This window comes from Bombyx mandarina, chromosome 22 (assembly GCF_030267445.1).
Source record: "Bombyx mandarina strain Sakado chromosome 22, ASM3026744v2".
Classification (NCBI taxonomy): domain Eukaryota; kingdom Metazoa; phylum Arthropoda; class Insecta; order Lepidoptera; family Bombycidae; genus Bombyx; species Bombyx mandarina.
In genome coordinates this window covers 8,721,291-8,740,355 of record NC_143228.1, presented here as the reverse complement: position 1 = coordinate 8,740,355, position 19,065 = coordinate 8,721,291, and the positions used below count along the sequence as shown (strand labels likewise).

The 19,065-nt window shown below is 34.2% G+C and overlaps 1 protein-coding gene across 6 annotated transcripts in view; it reads left to right on the top strand.

Moving 5' to 3' along the window:
- Positions 1-1,373: 1,373 nt before the first annotated feature.
- Positions 1,374-19,065, top strand: part of LOC114244226 (uncharacterized) — a 31,473-nt gene continuing 13,781 nt past the window's right edge. The window contains exons 1-15 of one of the 6 annotated variants that reach the window (XM_028175979.2): positions 1,396-1,539; positions 4,176-4,321; positions 4,537-4,791; positions 5,175-5,285; positions 8,815-8,931; positions 9,452-9,688; positions 10,875-11,018; positions 11,557-11,652; positions 12,720-12,893; positions 12,976-13,580; positions 13,653-13,750; positions 13,818-13,966; positions 14,047-14,169; positions 14,547-14,649; positions 14,966-15,083. In XM_028175979.2, coding sequence (XP_028031780.2) covers positions 4,190-4,321; positions 4,537-4,791; positions 5,175-5,285; positions 8,815-8,931; positions 9,452-9,688; positions 10,875-11,018; positions 11,557-11,652; positions 12,720-12,893; positions 12,976-13,580; positions 13,653-13,750; positions 13,818-13,966; positions 14,047-14,169; positions 14,547-14,649; positions 14,966-15,083 — 2,462 coding nt within the window. In that variant the 5' untranslated portion in view covers positions 1,396-1,539; positions 4,176-4,189. Of the gene's footprint in view, positions 1,857-4,175; positions 4,322-4,536; positions 4,792-5,174; positions 5,286-8,814; positions 8,932-9,451; positions 9,689-10,874; positions 11,019-11,556; positions 11,653-12,719; positions 12,894-12,975; positions 13,581-13,652; positions 13,751-13,817; positions 13,967-14,046; positions 14,170-14,546; positions 14,650-14,965; positions 15,084-19,065 lie in introns of all 6 variants that reach the window. The other 5 variants (XM_089736765.1, XM_089736764.1, XM_089736766.1 and 2 more) reach the window with 5 other exon arrangements.

Genomic DNA, 19,065 nt, shown 5'->3' with positions numbered 1-19,065 from the left:
CTCCAGGTAGTATGGATGAACTCTACTCCGGTGGCGGGCGGTGCGATGGTAAAAACGAGACGTTGGTGTCATCTCGAACAATTCTTCAGAGCACTCCCCATGGAATATGCGGTACAAAATACAGAGGGACCCGAAGTCCCTCCGCAGACCCACAGGCTCCAGAGAGAGAGACCCAGATGCTTGTGTGCGTCCGATTATGCTCCATCTGTGTTTGGACAACAAAAGAAAGATCTTCCACCGAGCAGTTGATATTTCTCGCTATATTACGGCAAATGTTACTATTCGGAACTTGTATAAATGTGTTTATGTTGAAAATGTATTAGCGAGATTTAAGCATTTGCCAAATATTTTGAGTTCTGATAGCTACCGGCTGCATTACTCCCCTCCATGATCAGAGGTCATGCTATTTATTTAGCTTTGTCCGTGCTGAGATTAGCTTGCAAGTACCACTGCTCCTCGAAGTCTGTGGCGAGTTGAGAATAGTCCAGATTGAGCTTTAATGTTGTATCAATGCTGTTGTTAGTCTGTGTGATGCAAAGCTGCTACGCCGAAGATGTGTAACTCCAATTATTGATGATCCAGTTATGGTCTGTGATGGGCCTTAGCGAGATAAGACAGTATAGGTGCGTGCCGTAGGACCAGCAGTGAGTAGGCTACGAAGATTCTGTTGGGGTTGTGATACTGGCTTTTTGTGAAACGACTGATTATGACATTTGTTACAAGCAAGTGCAAGTGTGTGAGAACTATGGTAGTCGACATTGATGACTGATGATGTAGTGTGAAGACTGCAGTTGCTTCACTAGCTGTTGCTGCGCTAGCAGTTCACCAGTTTGAAAATAATGACAAAGGAAAGACCTTCTACCTAGATGTAATTGCTCTGTAACCGACGGTCCGACAACTTTAGACAATTTTCATTATATTTTATCGTACATCGAAATTTCTAATGCTTTTCCAATGAATTAAACACTTAATTCTATACGTAGCAAAACATAACATTTATGTTTAGAAAAAGATTAACCTTTTAAAGAAAAATACATCGTAGGTTTTAGAGTGGTAAAAAACCCATTTTAAAAAAGTGATATCTACTACTGTGTGCTTTTCTGTACATCCTTTTAAAAGAAATAAATTCCTATTCTTAATCTTATGTATCTTTAACGGTTTATCCAGTCTTTGAAATTGAAAAAGTATTCAAAAACGCAATTCGTCTTTTTTCTCATTAAAATATTAGTGATTTTCGACTAAGACCTATTTAAGAAGTGAAATACCTGCGATTATTAAAGAGTTTCATAAATAAATGCATCATCAAAGAGATGATTTTAGTCGACCTAAGCCCACCACAAGAATGTCATCTTAGATAAAAATTCTAACATAGCAACACACAAAAACCTTTAAAAAATATTTAGAAAAAAGTGACACACACGCCATAATGTAAATTGCTTCTAGATTTTGGCGTTTGAGTTAAAAATTACATTTTGATGTTAAGAATAATTTATTTGTAATGTAAATACAAGACATTTAAAATGTCAGTAGAAAACATTGGTAAGGATACAAGAAATACAACTTCCAATAAAATTATGAACAATTAACTCAGAAGCAATTTAGGTTGGATCACTGGAATCGAAGCCATTTCTTTATTTTCGTGTAAACGTAGCTCGATAAATTCTTGTTCTTATTGCAAGTGGTAAACTAAGTGTCGTGATGTGTACGAAATTTCATTAGGGCAGTGACTGAACGGCGGTGTCGTCGCCATAGTTGAAGTGATCGTACGTTCTTTGAAGTCATTGCTGACTGTCTAGAGATCAGTGCACAGCGAAGTTCTTGTCGAAGAGCGTCTTCCAGTGCAAATCGTATATGTTGTATGTCTAAAAGATTTGTACTCTAATAATAATCAATGGACTTGACAGGATATCATTATCTATCGAATTTTTTCATAGTAAACAAATAGGCTATTGCCCCCAAATTAAATATGTTATTATATATTAAATAAGTAATATATTTTCAAAATATTAAATCTTTCTCAGATTGAAAGAGATATCTGAAACATGATGTGGTTTAATGTTTATGCAGAGCTATTTTATAAATTAAGCTAACATCACTAGATGTAAATGCTGTAATGGAAGTATGTATGAAGTCTCAGTTTAAAGAGGTTCTGTTATTACAACTTTATCACTGGTCATTGATTTATTTATTATTTAGTAAATATACAGGTAATTCTTTTACCAATTTAGACTTTGAACAAGTAGCAGTGAAGTACACAAAATACTTTTCATTCACATACTTACAATATCAATGTCCTTATTTCGAATGTAAAATCTAGTTTGGGCTTATTTACAGAATCATAATATGTTTTGAAAGTCTAGTTTTCTTATAGAATAATTAAAAATAAAAATATTACATGAAAACAAATTAATTTTCAATATGTTTAAGGTGTAAAGTAACTTTTTCTTTAGTTAAATGAATTATGTTTTTCAGTCCCATAAAAGTGCAGAGAATGCGTGCATATTAAGTGTGCTGTTCATTCTCACAAATTAGCTACCCCAAATGATCTACAATATTTTTATAGAACATCAAAATCTGAAAATACTATCAAAAACATTTCCAATCTCTATCCTCAAATTATGTTTGAGCCATTTTATTGCAAACTCACCTCTATTTTGTTTTCTTTACAAGAATAATGTATACTGTCAACTACTGTATGAAATTAAGTTAAAAATCTCATTTTTTTTTCTGCGAGGTCCTGAGCAGATACTTAACATAAACTTCACTCAACCTTTAAATATATTTTTTGACCCATTCCTAAACAATATTCATTCCCAACAATCCTAACATAAGTTTCAATGATACATACTGGCTGGTGGAACCTCTAGACATTTGAATAGGTACAGCCAACATTTAGAATAACCATTATATTTCTCATTTGGCACTTACAAAGCATGAGATGTGAGATTTATAGTCTATGCATCTTCTATGTGCCAGCATCTTACAGTTTGATTATTAACTGGTTTTGAAAAGGTTCCCAAAATGTCCCATGAGAACCTAAAAAAGTTAATGGCTGTATAAATGTCACTTTGGTATCTGACTGACACTGATGAGAGTGCTCATATCACATGTACCTTTCATCATGTTATAAACCCTATAAGGGGTTCAGTGCGTCCTATATAGAATCTAAGATTCTAAATAAATAAATATATATATACATTTTTGATCCTATAGGCCATTACTGCTTTAAGGGCAGCTTGATTTTGGTTAAAATTATTTTTCAATATTTATATTCTCAGCTAAACATATATTAATGGTAGAAATCCAGAAGACATCCAGGCTTTATAAGAATAATGCTGGTTAAATTTCTGAATCATCCATCCAGCATCTTTAGAATCATCTATTGGTGGTGAAAATATTTCCTGTCATAAATATTACTTTAACTTGTCTATAGATCAATATGTAACTAAAGTATAATGTGCATAATTGTGAGTTGAAGATAGAAGAACCATCCTATACTGTTCTAGGATAGATGACAAAAATTTAATAACTCATAATTTTGTTCTAAGCCAGCCAATACCATATAGTTCTATATAGCATATACCTCTTCTGTGTTAGAAGTTAATGCTTTTAAAACAATTGTTTTGTATAACCTATTGAACATCAGTTTCCATGTGGTTTACAATTATAGTAAAATGTCTATCCAATACTGCTGTTCTTCGCCTTATTGCTTTGATTCAATCATTTTCTATTCTCTGAATATATAGCTCTTTTAATTCTGACTATTTATGTTTATTACTCCTCCGATAATCTAATGCCAATTAAAGAATTAAACTGCTATGTCGATTTCAAAGAGCCCTTTCATTGTATTGTAAAATTATTAAAACTCTTAATAAAAAACTAGTTAATTCAAATTCTTCAAAAGGAGCATACAACTAGCATTTACTTTTGTTTGTTGGTATAAATTACAAAATTGATATGACCAAACTATTGATACACATACCATAAAAAAAATTAAAAATATTCAAGAATAACTTTTAGATTTGCACCCAATATGTTCTAACGTAGTTTCCTTTATAAAAAAATATATTTGTGATACCATTACACATGATAAACTATATAATATAAAAAAATTAAGTAAATGTGATTTAAATTTCAATCCAAAAACTATCAATCAGTACAAAATTTTGTTTCAGGCTTAGCATAAGCGATGGCTCAATATTACCAAATAGTTGGACAAAGGCATTCACTAACTTTAGAAGATTTACAAAGGTATTGTCCAAATATTTGCCTAGATGGCATTATTGTTAGCCAAGATGAACAACAGTATGGTCAGCAACAGGTAAACAAATTTGTTTTTTATTGCTGTACTGGGTGAACCATCTTAAACTAAATTGTGAACTTATTTAACAGTAAACATAGCTTTTATTATTAAAACTATTTATTTTACTTCAAAAAGTTAAATGCTGCAAATAGCTGTTCCAATGAAAAATATTCTATTAATACTGTGTGTACTGTTATTTATATAACAACAAATTTTTAACATGCGTCTTTTAGGTTGTAGTTCAACAGACAGAGCAGCCTAGTGATATTATTGTTAGTGATGGAGTTCAACAACAATTGGTTGTTAGTGATGGCTTGCAATATCAACAACAGTACATTATACGACATGAACCTCCATCTTCACACACTTCAACACCACATGTTGACTTCCAACAAGCACAACAAAATCAGCAACAACAGTCTCAACAGCAACAATCTCAGCAACAACAACAGCAGCAGCAACAACAGCAGCAAGCTATGCACAGACAGGTATGTCATAAAGAGAAAAAATATTTTTAGAAAAACTGTTGGGAACTTGTATGTTTGAATTTTACGACGACATTTTCATTATGAAATAATTATTATTTACATAATATGTTTATGGGTGTAAACTAAACACCATGGAAAAAAAAACTGACACAAAGATGGTAAACTTTACCACTTTGTAAAATAAATAAAAGAATCACTAAATCTTTTTTAACCTGTATTAATTAGTATGCTTCAAAACCAATGTAAAAAATTGATACAGTGAACTACTCAATAATAGCTATAGGTGTAAAAGTACTAATAAAATGTGAAAGAAATTCTGAAAAAATGTAAAGATGGGCATAGTGAAGCTAGAATTAATAAATTGATTGCCAATTCATTTGTAGGTTTACTACACATCAGATTTACCTATGGATGCTCAGGTTGTGTTGCAACAGGCACAACAGATCATTGATGCATCTGTGATGCAACAGTCCTCTGCACAACATCCTCAACATGTACGTCTAATGACTGATATGTGAATTACATACACAATTGTATACAAATATGGTTGTAGATTCTCTTATGCTTGGCATGGTACTGTTTTTCGATTTGGTTACTTTTATTTTGGGCAATTAGACTTTTAGTTGAATTTTAAACATAAGCATATATAACTTCCTGTAGGTGTATAGTTCTCATCATGATTCTTCAATTAAACTATTTGTAAATAAAATGCCAACCAATTTAGTCCATAACAAATGCATGCTTTACTAAAATTATATTACATTGTTGTACAATATAATATAAGTTGATGCAGTTTTTTTTACTTCACAAACTTTGTTTGGTTCTTTTACATTCACGTCATTTTAATCTCCAAATATTAGCTATTTGATCTATTCAAAAGTATTATTAAAATAAACAAAAATCATGGTCACGTCATTAAAACCCAAATGCAGTTATCAATATTTTACTGAAATTGTTGTAAATTAAGTCTATCCTGCCATTACAATTATACCCAATAAGGCATAATCCAGGCTTTTTTTGTTTTAATTATTATCCTTTCATCTATCGTCTTTTATAGGTGCTACCTACTCGAAGCATATACTACATACATATTTAGAAATAATAATAAATATAATAATAATATGTGGAAAATATTTACAAAATTAATCATCATTCAACAATTAACTAGAGGTGTATTTCTTCTGTAAAAATATTAAAATCTGCTCACAATTCTAATCTGTAACCACGCCTACGCAATTTGCGCACATGATGATATTAATTTAATATAAATAATTCTTAAATGTTAGATGGGTTGGTGCAAAATGCCTATAGTACATTGAATAATAATCATTAATATAGTGTTCTAATATAACATTAAAATAGGTTTTACATTGATGATGGCGAAATAACAGAAAATAGAAAATTTATGTATCTAAACAACACCTATTCCTATAGTGTAAATGACATTTATTTTCTTTAGATCGACAATCAAAGTAGCCACATGAGATTGTACTGCAGAAAATTTAATTTTTCCAAAATAATGAAATACAATATAGAGTAAATGCGATATAGAATATAGAGTAAAATTTTTTTTTTTTTAATTTTTCTTATACATCTGTATCATTAGGAAATAAAAAGCTTGTATGCATCTGATGTTGAGTGATTACCTACTCAAGCCTTTACAAACGAAAATGCCGCTACATCCACCTTGAGATATAAAACTTAAGTTTCAATTGCATTGTAGTACAGTTGATCCATCATTCTAACCTGAAATCTGATAATTTCGCTCCGTCTGTCTATGTCTAAGGGTGTGTGCCCCTTACCTATAATTTTTGGGACTGGATAAATGAAATTTGTATCAAATAAAAAATATTGGTCCGCATTATATATTTGCGTTTTGGCGTTTAAGGCGATCCGAATTTAGCTTTCTATGTTTAATCTCATGCCTTACACATTCGGGCTTTATTAAGGCGCATTAACTATAAAGTGTAATTATAATACGTTGTAGGGATAGTCTTACCGTTTCTAATATTTATGGCGAATGTTAGAAAGGGGGGCCAATCCGCACCCGCGTCTCGTTGCCATTTCAAATGGCAAAGCATTTAAAGTTGCCGGGCTTTAAGCTTAATGCCTATTATTTATTGTTTATTTTTATTGCTTAGATGGGTGAACGAGCTCAAGGCCCACCGGAGTGTTAAGTGGTTAGCGGAGCTCACACACATCTACAACATAAATGCCGCCACCTACCTTGTGATCTGAGTTCTAAGGTCTCCGTTTATTAAGTTTACTATCGGCCGGCTAGATAGTTTCTAAATTCTATGCACTTTTCGCCTCGTTATGTGAAAGGGCGTATTGTAGAATAAATTGTTAATAGGATCAATTCGCTTATCGTACTATAAAATGTATAAAATGTTGAATATCTACAGAAAATATATAACATTCCTAATTTCTGTAGCTTAAAGTCAATATACTTAGTCTGGCCATAAATACTGTTACAATTAATAATAAAAAAAATCTATTGTAAATAACATTTACTTTTACAATGTGTTAGTTTAATACATAAAAATAAAACAATTTAAAGTAAAAAAAACTTATTCGAAGTGGTCTCCATTGGCTGCAATACAGTCCTTTAAACGTTGAGGCCAGTTATCAATAGAAGCACGCACTCTTTCCATGGGAAAATTTTTCACTGCCAATGGTACGGATCGTTTTAGGGACTCCAAATTATCATGGCGTTTAGAGCAACCAGTACTCTCTAAAACTGACCATAAAGCATAATCCAGCGGATTAAGATCCGGACTAGACGACGACCAGTCTTCAGCTCTGATGAAGTCCGAAACGTTCGTTTCCAACCAAGACTCCGTAGACCGAACTTTATGACCTGGCGCCGAGTCTTGCTGGAAGGACCGTTCTTGATTATCGAACATGGTGTTGTTAAGGGGCTTCACTACCTTCCCAAGAATGGTATCTTGATACACTTGTGCCGATGTTTTGATACCTTTTTCACAAAAGTATGGCCCAGTCACTCCTTCATAGCTAATACCCCACCAAACCATCAGTGAAGTCGGATAGAGCCCACGTTGCACTCTGTCGACTAATTGGGAAGCTTCCTTAGAGCTTTGAGCATAAATACGGTCATTTTGTTTGTTAAAATGTTGCACAATTGTAAAAATTTTCTCATCCTTAAACAATTTTTTTCTATGATCTCCCTTTGCGTTCCGCTTCAGTAGCTCTTTCGATTTTACCACCCTATTCTCTTTTAAATTATCAGTTAAGAAATGACCAGTACGTCTTATAGGCTGCAAGTCCTAAGTCATCTTTTAAAATACGCGACATGGTTCTAGGTGCTATCTTCATCTCCCGAGATAAAATATTTTGCTTTCAGACAGGATTTCTTCGAATTCTTTCCCTTACTGCTTTGACCACCTTTTTCGTACGAACACTACGTGGACGGCCAGACTTTTTTCTGTCACAAACATAGGAGGTCTTTGCACCTATTAATAGCACGGTACACAAACATTTTACTAATACCAAGCGTATGGAGAGTTTAAAAAATTGCATTAGGCTCCATACCTACTTTGTGTAATGCAATCACAGCGATTCGGTTCTCTTTATCACCCCACTCCATTTTATTATCGCAAAATATTGTACAATGTATTGGCGCCAAAATGAGAAAACTCAATGAGCAATCATATAAAAATGACAGATTCCAAATTCAAATGTAATATTTTGATTATTTTTAATTGTAACAGTATTTATGGCCAGACTAAGTATATTATAATAAATAAATTACAACAGTTCGCTAAAAATATATTCACTATTTTACTTGCAATACTGCTATCGCCTCCCTGATATCTTTTTCCCCCATAAATATCACCCGCTAAACCAATAAATAAACGTCACTCAAATGCAAATACAGCCATGTGGCTATGTTGGACAGGACAATCTGCAAAAAATATATAAATAAAAATACAAAAAAAAATTATTATTAATCTAACTGGCCATTCATTAATACAGAAATACATTTGATTAATACATTTTTAGCAGATGGTGAGTCCAGCCCATGCACTACCACAGCCAACAGTAATACATCCCGCGCAACCGCCTCCGCCACAGCCGCCGCCTTTGCCCCCGCCTCCGCAACATGGGCCAACGCAAGCAGTTAGTAATTTAAATTGAAAACTACCAGATCTAAAAATTTCGCATCTCCATGATGCTTCTTATTTAAGAACTCGCTGTTCAAAACTACGACCATGTGAACAAGCCTAGAGTTCATAGACATAAAACGAAGTCTCAACTCATTCAATTGTAAATACTGTTTTCTCCCTTCCAACGCCAAAAAAAACCCTAATCAAACGTCAATATGAGGTTGCAATTTTCCACGATGTATAAATAATTAGTGTTTTATATACTATTATTTATTTCGTACTAGAGCTTTAATTTAAATTATATTATCTTTAAATTAAATAAATGTTTTACTAATTTATAAAGCTTAACGAAATGAGTAAACCTAATCACGTCAAAACTAAATGTCATGTCCGACACTTTATCCAGCTTAGGATATTGCTTGACAAAACCTAGGATATTAATATTACTTGTTTTATTATAATAGCATTGCCGTTAATTTAATCACAATAACAATTATTATGCGTTTTAAAAAGGAATTTCTTTCGAATTTTAGCAACCCCAAGGACAACCGCAATTATCGAGGGGCTCTCCACAACTAATGCATTTACAACAACAGCAACAACAAATACATTTGCAACAATTACAACAACACCTACAGCAGCAACAACATCTCCAGCAACAGCAACAACTTCAGCAGCAACAACAACAGTTACAACAACAGCAACAACAACAACAGCAACAGATACAACATCAACAAGTGGTGATGCATGCTGCTTATATTAATCAAGGGGTAAATATTGAAATTAAAAACAAATTTAACACAGCAAGTTTATAGTACGGTAATTTCTAAATTGGAAATAGATTGCATTACTGGATACACCACTTTTGTTAAACGAATCGACAAATTGAAGTGACCATGTTTTATCTGATATATACACATATTCCTTTATATCAGATAAAATGTGTTATGGTAGAAGTTGAAAATATTGATATCTTTTTACCTTTAAACATATTTTTCTACTCTCGATTTTGCTACTTTTAATGATATTTTACCTTAATGACCTACTATAGTAGAATTATTTTGTCCGTGCAGTTTGGATCATAAAACATAGCCCGGCTAGGGCAGTGAGCATGTTGCGCGGGCGCAACGCCATTATCGATAGAAACTAATGAGTCATCGAAGGCAGGTACACGGCGGCGGGGCGGTATACGAAGGGTGGAGAGACATTGTTATGTTAAGAGTCATTTGTACTTACCTGCAAATTATTAGTACATTATGTCGAAGAGAAATGTGTTTTTATGCATTCGTTCTCTGAATTTTTTTTGTGACACAATGGCTACTCCTTTGTTTTGTATCAAAACGACAGAATTTATATATATAAAATAATATTTGCACGTGTTGTTATCAACAAAGTGTAAAAAAATTTCACTGAAATAAGAATAGATCCCGAAAAGTTACAAAGTGTTAATTTCTGCCGTTCTCGTTAACTTGCTGCGGCGATATGTGGTGTAAGTGTTCGATTAGTGATTTTTTTCTTTCATTTTTATCACTAACCCATAAAAAGACAAAACTAAATACACTATCGATAACGCTTATCGACAACAATAATGCGCATCACTATGCTCGTCCATAAGGCTCGTGAGTGGAAGAGAGAGCGAAATACTCGCTTCACTGCTCCGATTTTTTATGACCCAAACTGCACGGACAAAATAATTCTACTATAGTGTGCTATATTTGATTGTATTTCAAATTATATTGGAATAGACTGAAAGTATCTTCTATATTTCGTTCCATAACGTTTCGTTCAATATAATCGTTTTTATAATTAATTGATACATACATTGATTGTTAGATAGAATTTTTATTTACAATTTCACCTGCTGTAAGCCTTTTTGAACAGTGAATGAATTAATTAGAATAAAATTTAAGAGTCATATAGTTTCATAATATTTATTTTTGACAAATATTCATACAGAACTCTGGTAACCGTCAACCTGGAACGAGGCTACTGAACCAGGCGCTAAATCCGGGTGGCGTGACGTTAGTGCGGGCGCCGGTCCGTCCGCGCCGCCCTGCTCCGCTGCACGCCACCGCCAGGTTACTCAGCCCTCATCCGCAGGTTAATAATATTCACACTTAATTTTCAAATAGGTACCATTTCTGATTATATTTCAGCATAATTAGTAGTAGTACTAGCTTCCCGTTCTTTCGTGATCCCTATGTTTCATCATGTTACATGATGTTCACTTTTTCGATATTAACGATATATACGATAGATAGTTAAGCATTGAATAATAGGATATCAAACACCTATGACATATGGCTAACTGAATAATCTGTAATAATGCCGATTGACTTCACAATAGCCGGTTAATATGTCTACATTAATGCTATTGAACATTGTTGGGTATCTTTGCGAAGGCAACACAATGCAACCGCAGTTTTTTTGAAATACTTAACAATATTGCGGTTCGCAATTACACCGCCTGAGAGGAACACGGCAAGCAGTATACCTGTTTGCATCGTGATGTCTCTTCCACGCCTGTATGAATAACTTGGACTACTAATGATCACGTAATGCTTGGAAATACATAGTACCTTTTCACACTAACTTCATATATACAGGAGATGCTAATAACGTTTGCATGTTTGTGCAGAGCGGCACTGGTCGCGGAGCGACGCGCATCGTCACCCCGCACGCGCTGCACCGCGCGCCGCGGCCGCCTCGTCCTCGCACGCCCGTACATCAGCAGGTATAATAATAACAATATTGTCACTCACTTGAAGTATTCAGGAAGGCATTAATAAAGGAGCACTATCTATCGATTTAGTATTACTTATATGTATTTATTTTATGTATTTCATTATGTATGTACGTGTATGGATATTCTTATGTTATTTATGTGTGTAATTGTGTATGTATATATGTAGTCTGATATATTATGTATTCGTGTTTTTATTTGTTATTGTTACTATTATTGTTATTGTGTATTGTATCAATAAGTAAATTGATTAGATTGTACTCTTCTACCCACCTATGTAAAGCTCACCCTCTTTAAGAACGGTTAGCTGGTAGATAACTCAATTGTTGAGTTAAGCTCGCCATTTATATATCCATCCTCAATAAATTCTCTTTGAAGGTGCCATCCAGGTTACCTCGTCGCCCCGTTGCTCTTTTCAGCACCCGCTTTAGCAGAACCAATCTAGGCAAGCACTCATCTACTCCTCGTCTAACTAACCTTTATAATAATCTAGTCAGAAAAGTTGAAAACCTTGACATATTAGGCGATTCCCTTCCAATATTCAAGAACAAAATTATAAAAAATTGTTGTTGAACCTCAGCCTCAGCCTTGGCCTGAGTACTCGGGTATTACTGTCTTTGTTGTCTTTCTTTTGTTTTTAATTTATTATTATTATTAATAGTATTGTTAAATCTCTATTGATATATTAATGTAATGCATGCTGTGATTGCCTCTAATTAGAGTTGAAGTTATCAATTGCTCTATACATGTCAATGTTATTTTATGTCTTACTGTAAACCCTGTCGGTAATCCTTAAATAAATAAATAAATTTTATAACTTTTCGCAATTATTATATTGTATTAACTGTGTGTACAATAAAGAATAAAGAGAATATTCTCCATCCTCTTGTTCTTCTATACTACCCGTATTCACATTAGCTGTGGATACCAGGTTTGATTGCGAATTGTGAATTTTGTCATAGTGTAGACAGTTGGAATTTACAATTTTATATGTCATCTTCCAATGCGTCTTGCAGCTTAACAAACTATAGTAGTGGTTTAATTGTGTCGTTCCTTAGCATCCGCATCCTCAACAACAACAACAACAACAGCAACAACAGCAGCAGCAGCAGCAACAACAACAACAACAGCCACAGCAACAACAACATCCACAAATTCAACTAGCGCAACATGCTATGGTACAGCAAATTCATCCACCCCAGATGAACACTATGAAGTTGGCCCAACATCAGGTATTGTAATATAAATATGTCTAATAAAAATAATATTCAGTTTAAAAAAATCATATAACTCACACATGTATTATATTTACAGATATTGAATCAGAACCAAACGCATACGCAACCGACGCGCATAATTACACCTCAAGGCACAATCGTCAGTCAAAGTTTAACATCGCAAATGCCTCAACTTGTTCAAACGCAAACAAACCAAAATAACGGACCTCTACCTCAACAGAACGCGTTATTGTCTCAAAGATCTTCTCCTCACCCCCAACAAGTGCAACAACCAGTCAAGAAAGTGATCGTCCAACCGAACAACGCAAATGACATGGATGACTTGGAGGAAAGCATAACTGCTGCTATAGTTCAGAAACATCCGGTCACTGACGGCGTTAATATCCCGCAACAGTTCAACACTCCACCTCCCAATATGAGACAAAATCATGTTCCTGGGCCTGCTCCACAGCAACACCAACAGAACCTTGGTTATACGCAACATTACCAGCAGCAACCAATTACTTACGACCAATCGCATGTACCTCAGCATCCTCAACCACTGACTCAACGAATGATGGATCCCATGGAAGATATGGATGATGAACGACAAGTTGCCCTGTATAATGGACAACGCATGGTCTTGACTGAGTATAAACGATTACAACAGACCCCACGAAACATAATTTCGCAACAATCTAGGTATGTTTAAACATACTCACCTCAAAATATAAATGAAATGGTACATATTTTTATACTTTATAAAAATTACAGGGAAACTGGTCGACAAACCTTAGTTAGAAGTAAAGAACAACCAAGGCCTGTACAACGAGTACCTCCAATGCAGACCCAACCACAACTTTCCCAACATGGTGAATATTTTTTTACATTAATTTAACTTATTTGACTATATATTACAAAAATACTGCATTTTTATAGAAAACAACGAAACACCAAGTGGGCCTTCAGAACAAACATCAGAACCGCAATCAGCCAAAATGTTAATCTTTCTTCAGAATGGGGAGCAAAGACTTGTGACTTTTACATTACCAAAAGAAAGTTGTACACTTCAAGAAGTTCTTGAACAGGTGTGTAATAAACTGGATTCTGAGTATTGTGTCAATTGAGATTTAAGTCTTTGAAAATGATATAAATGCATTTTTATTAGGTCAATGTTCCTTTTTCGGAAGATACACAAATTCAATGTATGCAAAACACAAGCAGTGAAATTGACTACTTTGTATCAGTAGGGGCTACAACTAGAATAGAGGAAATGCTGGAGAATCATCCGGTAAGTTTCATTTGAACTTTCATTAGGTTATTCTTAATGGCAAACAGGGTTGCAAGCCTAAAGCCCCAACGTAGAGAGTCATTACAGTGATTCAATCACAAATAAAGCAGTTCAAATGTTAAAATGAATCCAAGTGCAGAGGCTAATGAACGGTTCTATCCTAGTGAGGCAGGCAACGGCTTGGCTCTGCCCCTGGCATTGCTGACGTCCGGTGAGCGACGGTAACCACTCACCATTAGGTGAACCGTAAAACCGTCTGCCTACATGGGCAATAAAAAAAGAGTAAGCCGCCCCATATATTCCAATCGAATATTGTGACTATGCCGTGATTCAAAGCCTAGTGAAAGGTGTATAAACGTGAAAATGTTTGTTTTCAGATGCTATTAGGAGACATAAGCAGTACGAGTTCACCAAATGTCATGTCACAAACGCAAAGCAGTGAAATGTCTACTCCTGAAAAATCGAACAGTAATGATCATGGTAAATATACAAAATGAATACTACTTAATATAAAACTATGTTTACATTTATCTGCCGAAGTTAGTATTGGTCTCAGTCTCAGTCAGTAAGATCTTCAGTAAATTGAAATTGTAAAACTAGCTTATTAACATAAATTATTAATTAAGTTATTTTTAAGATAAATTGAAGATATACAAAATATATTTTATGAATTGGTACATTACATTTTGATCACTACAGTATTTTAATAATAAAAAGTAGTGATCTAAATATAAGTTTGTATTAAATTAAACCTTTAAAAATTGGTTAGAATTAATACTAAAACTTCGTGTTCCAGTGAACAATAGTCCAGAATCTCCAGGTCAGCGATCGCCCCCACCTCGACACGTAGACGGGATGCTTGCTCTCTGCAAGTCTTGTGGCTACACAGGGTTTAATTTCAGTAAATGTGAAAGGTACATCTATAATAATTCACTTATTTGACTATTCATTTAATTCATTTTGTTGCAGCCCTATAGCAAATATAAACGAAAACGCTAATGGGTGTAACTTCAGAACATCCTAGGGTAGGGTAATATGTTACATAAAATCGCATGCAATTTTACTACTTTTACAATGTTTTTTGTTTTCCTATAATTGTTACACATTGATAAATAGACTTCGATATTTTCAAGGCATAACACTGTCGTATACCATGTCGATATCCTCCACAATCACTTTAAGATGGTACAGGCGATTATTTTCAGCGGAGACCCAGATATATCTGTTTCCAACGATACTTCGTACATAGAATTCCTCGACTACTTGGTGACATATTTATATTGTTTTCCTGTATAAGACTAGGGTGATTGCAAATCTGTGCCGGTTTATACTGTAGTCGCTTTCGTAGTCATATAAAAGGAGACAATACTTTGTTAGCAGACTGGACCAAGAGAAATGTACCGGAGCTTGCCTGTTCTTGTAAAGGCCCTCATACTTTATTTCGGAGCATGATCCAGGGCCGAAGATCGAACCGTTCCAAATCTACACATTAAGTCTAGCTTGCGCGTTCACTGCGAATAAGGACCCGTTTGTTTTTCACTGGTGGTAGGACCTCTTGGGAGTCCGCACGGGTAGGTACCACCACCCCGCCTATTTCCGCCGTGAAGCAGTAATGCGTTTCGTTTCAAAGGGTGGGGTAGCCGTTGTAACTATACAGTGTGCTTAGTGCGAGTTTTGTAACGTTCTCACTAGCGAGCCAGTTTGCTCAAATTTGTATGCAATTGGAACAGCGCCCCTAGCGGCAAACGTACTCGGTGTTATTTTGTGAGTGCGAGTTCATATTAACGTTGTGATCTCGTAACCGAGTAATTTTACCGAAATGAGTACTACGAATGACATTTGTGCGAGTGCGTGTTACAAATTAGTGGATTTTAACGTTTCGATCGAGTATTTCTTTAGTAGTTTTATTTTTCCAACTAGAGAGGCAAAAATATCATGCCATAGAGCCTAATCTTTTTTTATGAAAAATGATAATATGGAGTGAAATGGATTTGATTAATTTGAAGCATTAATCAATTGGCATGGAATGAAATGAAATGAGATCAGATAATATGGGATAAAATATAATCTCTGCAAAATGCTGATTATATACTGAGATTTTTTTCAGTGGACCTTTTCGAAGACTTCGAGAAGCTACGTCCAGCGGTTTTGTTTAATTTTTTTAAATTTTCGCACTTTCACAGATACTAAACAGTTAATAAACCCACGTTACTTTGTTATTGCACAGATGGGTGGACGAGCTCCCGGCCCACCTAATCTTAAGTGGTTACCGGAGCCCATAGACATCTACAACGCAAATGCCGCCTCCCACCTTGAGATATTATTTCTAAGGTCTCAGTATAGTTACAACGGTTGTCCCACCCTTCAAACCGAAACGCATTACTGCTTCACGGCAAAAATAGGCAGGGTGGTGATACCTACCCGTGCGGACTCACAAGACGTCCTACCACCAGTAATTACAAAAATTAATTTTGCGGGTTTGATTTTTATTACATGATGCTATTCCTTTACAGTGAAAGTCAATCGTAAACATTTGATAAGTACATATTTCATTAGAAAAATTGATACCCGCCGGCGGGATTAGAACACCGGTGCATTGCAAGATACGAATACACCGGACGCCTTAACCTTTAAGCCAGGACGGTCTCAAAATTACACTTATACACGAAGAAATATTAAATACGCATTAACTAAGAAACATTAAATAGACAAAATAAAACAATTCACACAATTTAGCTCCTCGCGGTCCCTCCAAAATGTCTTTTCACCTTTTTTTCCTAGTTGTTCAATTGTAAATGAATAAATCAAAATCAAATCGAGTTTACGTTCTATACGGTGAAAAATGAAGAATTGTGAGTGTGAGTTGAGATATGCTACTCGCTTCGCAGGGCGTTTATTCACCGAGAGCAGCAATAATATTATTTCTCGTATATTGGTAGCACGTGATGTTTTGGCATTAGACCGTCTAAATGAAATACAACGCATTTTAACAGCATTTTAATGGGAACCAACTACTTTCAAAATTATTCGGGTAATGTCACGTGTTCAATACTATTTTGTACCTTTAGAATTAAAGTGGCTCAACCCAAAATTCTTAGTTTCTGGTAAACTTCAATATTGTAATACAATAATTGTATTTTTTTAGTTTTTCGGTTTAAACACTTTAAGGCATGCCATTTTATTTGAAAAAGACAGAAAGAGTACTTTGTCCTTTTCTAGACTAAAAGAGACTGTTTAATTTTATAAGCTGATAGAATAATATAGAAAAGAATAATAGGATACCCTCTAATCGTCACATTGGAAAAAGGTATGGCTTTATCATTTTATCATTTAAATTATCGTACTTGTCAAATTCCTCATAAATTGTCAATATTCTTAATAAAATTTCTATTAATAATATACAAGTGCAAATGTTGAGCTGCTTGCCAGAAATGATATAATAGTGCTTTGTTTTTTTGTTGTTTCCTTGTAGGCTGCCTGTAATAATCTAAATTTGTGTGAAAGGCAATAAATGATTTTATTATTATCTACTAATGGTAGTCCAGTGGTCGAAATTTGACCATAATTTATTTAAATTTTAAGTTTGAACATTATTATAGTTCTATTGTCACCTTTCTATTATCATCATTTCTATAATAATCATTGCTCTATGTCGCCAAGGCTACATTATAGAAAAATAAAGACAAAAAATATTAATCTATTCTCAATTTGACCACAGATTGATAAATCAATAAACAAAAAAAGTATAAAAGCATGTGTGTGTGTGTGTCAAATACATGGTAATGTGTGTAAGGTTTTTTTATTCATTTAGTTTATTTTTTTATTGTTTATGCACAATTAAAAAAAAAAAATTAGCAATCTGCACTACTTCTCTATATTCTCTATGAGTGTGGGAAATTTCGTACTTCTCCGTCCGCGCAATTTTCGTAAAAAGGAGTCCAACATTTTTGCTGCACGTATTACCTACTTAAAATGTAGGTTCTTAATAATAATACATAAGTGTTTTGAAATATAAAACTAATCTTAATTTTTTTAGTTATACCACTTCCATTCTAAGGGTGCAATTTCGTAAACAAACTTTGCCGTAATGGCGTAACCTTTAAAATACACGAAAACTGCCCAGCATAAACATATTTTTTTAGTAACTTTAATAGAAGTATTAGAATTAGAAGTTTATTATAGAATTTATTTAATTGTAATTACATATTTAGACATACTTAACATAATTAATCTTGGAATAGGTAATTATTTCAGCTTTTTTTAATCAAAGAAATTATGTTTTACATAGGTTTAATCTTTTACCCGTTGAACGTTTATAAAATGATTGTATTTACGGTAATAGTGTTGATGATCTTCATTAGGTGGCCCAAATATACTAAAATTATTACGAGCATCCATCCTTATTTATAAATGTGTAAAGAAGCAAAATTATTATTACATTGTTCAAATTTCTATATAATTTATAAATATAAATCTGTACGTATGTACCTGTAAATATGTATATTGCGCGCGTGCGTGTGTGTGTGTGTGTGTGTGTGCGCGTGTGTATGTGCGTGTGTGTATATATTTCTATAATAGATAGATACACAGTGTGCAATTCATTTCGAAATTATTCTTGCCCATCTAATGGTTGTCTGGAAGAGATCACTCTTAGCGATAAGACCAAGAAAAAATGTTTCACAATATTTATTCATTTTGTGTACAATAAAGAATACTCTTTCACTGGTGGTAGGACCTCTTGGGAGTCCACACGGGTAGGTACCACCACCCCGCCTATTTCCGCCGTGAAGCAATAATGCGTTTCGGTTCGAAGGGTGGGGTAGCCGTTGTAACTATACTGAGACCTTAGAACTTATATCTCGAGGTGGGTGGCGCATTTACGTTGTAGATGTCTAT